Source organism: Schistocerca piceifrons, unplaced genomic scaffold, assembly GCF_021461385.2.
Source record: "Schistocerca piceifrons isolate TAMUIC-IGC-003096 unplaced genomic scaffold, iqSchPice1.1 HiC_scaffold_992, whole genome shotgun sequence".
NCBI lineage: Eukaryota > Metazoa > Arthropoda > Insecta > Orthoptera > Acrididae > Schistocerca > Schistocerca piceifrons.
In genome coordinates this window covers 54,791-57,289 of record NW_025729269.1, presented here as the reverse complement: position 1 = coordinate 57,289, position 2,499 = coordinate 54,791, and the positions used below count along the sequence as shown (strand labels likewise).

The window sequence follows — 2,499 nt, the reverse complement described above, 5'->3', positions numbered from 1 at the left end:
CGGTTCGTACGGTCCCACGGCTATCGCGTCGTGTCGTTCGACCACGCGTTGTAACCGGCGACCGCTGGTGTTAGTGACGCGGCTGTTCCAGGCAGCGTGCTTAGCGTTCCAGTCGCCTCCCAGTATGATGTTACCTGGGAGGGACAGGAGCTTGTTTACGTCTTCTGCGTCCAGTGCACCGCGTGGAGGCCTGTAGACAGCGCAGAACGTGATTCTTCCGTGCACGGTGTCGACTGCAACGGCGGCTGCTTCCATTGCAGTGAGCTCCGGCACAGGAACACGGTGGTGTCGAATGGAGCGTCGGACGTAAACAGCCGTGCCGCCCCCTGCAGTCGGTCGGTCGTATCGGTAGCAGGCGTAATTGGCCACGCCGACTCGTACGCCAGGCTTCAGGTGCGTTTCCGCGACGAGGCAGATGTCGATGTCTTCGTCGCGTAGAAACTGCCGGAACTCGCCGTCTTGCGTCCTCAGGCCATTAGCGTTGAACACGCAGATCCTCATGCTCCTGTGGTGTTCAGGCATGCTGGGCTGAGGATGTTGCAACGGCGAGTACCTGATGTACTGCGGCCATTAGCTCGGACATGCGAGCCATCATGAGCTGCATTGCGTCGAGGAGACGGTCAATGCGGTCGCCATCTTGTCGGGGGCCGACAACATGGTCGCTTCCCGTCTCCCGGTTGCCGCCATTTTGTTGGCTGGCGTCGACGTGGGCTGCGGGAGTTTGCTGCTGTACCGTGGTTGGCCGCTGCTGCCGTGGAGGTTGCTGCTGAACCGTGGTTGGCCGCTGCTGCCGCCATCGCGGTTCGGGGAAGTCCGCCATGCTGGCCTGGTCCGGGGCGGGCGGTGCTGATTGGTCCGCCCGGCTGCTGCGAGGAGCGGCCGGGGGGGCCGCTTGCCGTGGCAGGGGCGCAGGAGGCGGGGCTACCAGCCGCTGCGCCGCCGTCATGGCCGCGCGCTGCGGCGGGGAGGGCGGAGCTACGGCCTGGTGAGCTGCTGCAGGGGCAGTGGGTTGGCGCACAGGTACCTGGAGTATGGCGGCGTGCGGAGCAGGTCCGCCATTTATTTTTGCTGCCGGGGCGGAGTTCTGCGGCTGCCTGTGGGGCCGCTGCGGTTCTTTGTTCCGGGCGTTGGAGTTCCCCTGCTGCTGGCCGGGGTTGACGACCGCTCTGGAATGCGCTCTTCCCGTGGCGCGGCCTCTGCGGCCGCGTCGTCTCTTTGTCCGGCTGTTGGCGGGCGCTGGGGCTCCACGTGGGTGAGAGTTTCCCGCCGGAACTCTGCGTTGCTGTGCGTCGTTCCCGCGTGCGCGGGCCGCGTACGCCTTATGTTTCGTGCAACCTCTGTAGTTGGCGCAATGTTCTTCGCCACACAGTTTGCACTTGGGTGTGAAGTCTTTGTGCGGGATTCCCGTTTTTTCACACCCTTCAGTGGCGTGCTGTTCGCCGCACTTCACGCAGAAAGCGGGCATGCCACAGTATTTCATGGAGTGTCCAAGTTCGAGGCATCGGCAACACTGTGTATATGCCGCTTTATTACGAAGAACTTCAGCAATCACCCTGCGCCCAGCGCGCCCGCCGCCCCCCTATATAGACTCTGGCCCGCCCTCCCCCCACCACGCGCAACCGAGGGCATATAAGCGCAGCACGGAGGCGCGCGGGCCCGTTGTCAAGGCAGCACCGGACGCCGCGCCGCACCTAACCTCCACGCACGCCGCTCCGCTACCGCCAACGCTACCGCCATGGCCCGCACAAAGCAAACGGCCCGCAAGTCCACCGGCGGAAAGGCGCCGCGCAAACAGCTCGCCACCAAGGCGGCGAGGAAGAGCGCGCCCGCCACCGGAGGCGTCAAGAAGCCCCACCGCTACAGGCCGGGCACCGTCGCCCTGCGAGAAATCAGGCGCTACCAGAAGAGCACAGAGCTGCTCATCCGCAAGCTGCCATTCCAGCGCCTAGTGCGCGAGATCGCCCAGGACTTCAAGACCGACCTGCGCTTCCAGAGCTCCGCAGTCATGGCCCTGCAGGAGGCCAGCGAGGCCTACCTCGTCGGCCTCTTCGAAGACACCAACCTGTGCGCAATCCACGCCAAGCGCGTCACCATCATGCCCAAGGACATCCAGCTCGCGCGCCGCATCCGCGGCGAGCGCGCCTAAACCGCGCCGCGGCACCGCACCGCACAAACAAAAACGGCCCTTTTCAGGGCCACTAACATCTCTCCGTCGCGAGCAAACTTTGTCGGTCGCCTGCCTCTCGCCCCGCAACCCAAAAACAAAAACCACCACTTCCCGTCCGTCCGCCACACACACCCGCTCACTCTGCCTGCCTGCTAGCAGCGCGCAACAATCACACATCATCCCTCCCCGGCGCTCAAAGCGCACAATACCCAACGGCCGACGTCACACCGCACGGGTGGCTGGCCGGCCGCCGCTTTCGTTTCGAAAACAAAAAAAACCCGCACTCCACTCCGACGGCCAACGGCCAGGCAGGCGCGCTCGCTCGCTCTACA

General features: G+C 64.6%; 1 protein-coding gene across 1 annotated transcript; it reads right to left on the bottom strand.

Annotated features, from left to right (window-relative positions):
- Window positions 1-514: 514 nt before the first annotated feature.
- Window positions 515-1,465, bottom strand: LOC124774846 (brain acid soluble protein 1-like). Its single transcript, XM_047249513.1, has one exon. It carries the CDS (start codon window positions 1,463-1,465, stop codon window positions 515-517), a length of 951 nt encoding a protein of 316 aa, XP_047105469.1.
- Between the last annotated feature and the right edge of the window lie 1,034 nt (window positions 1,466-2,499).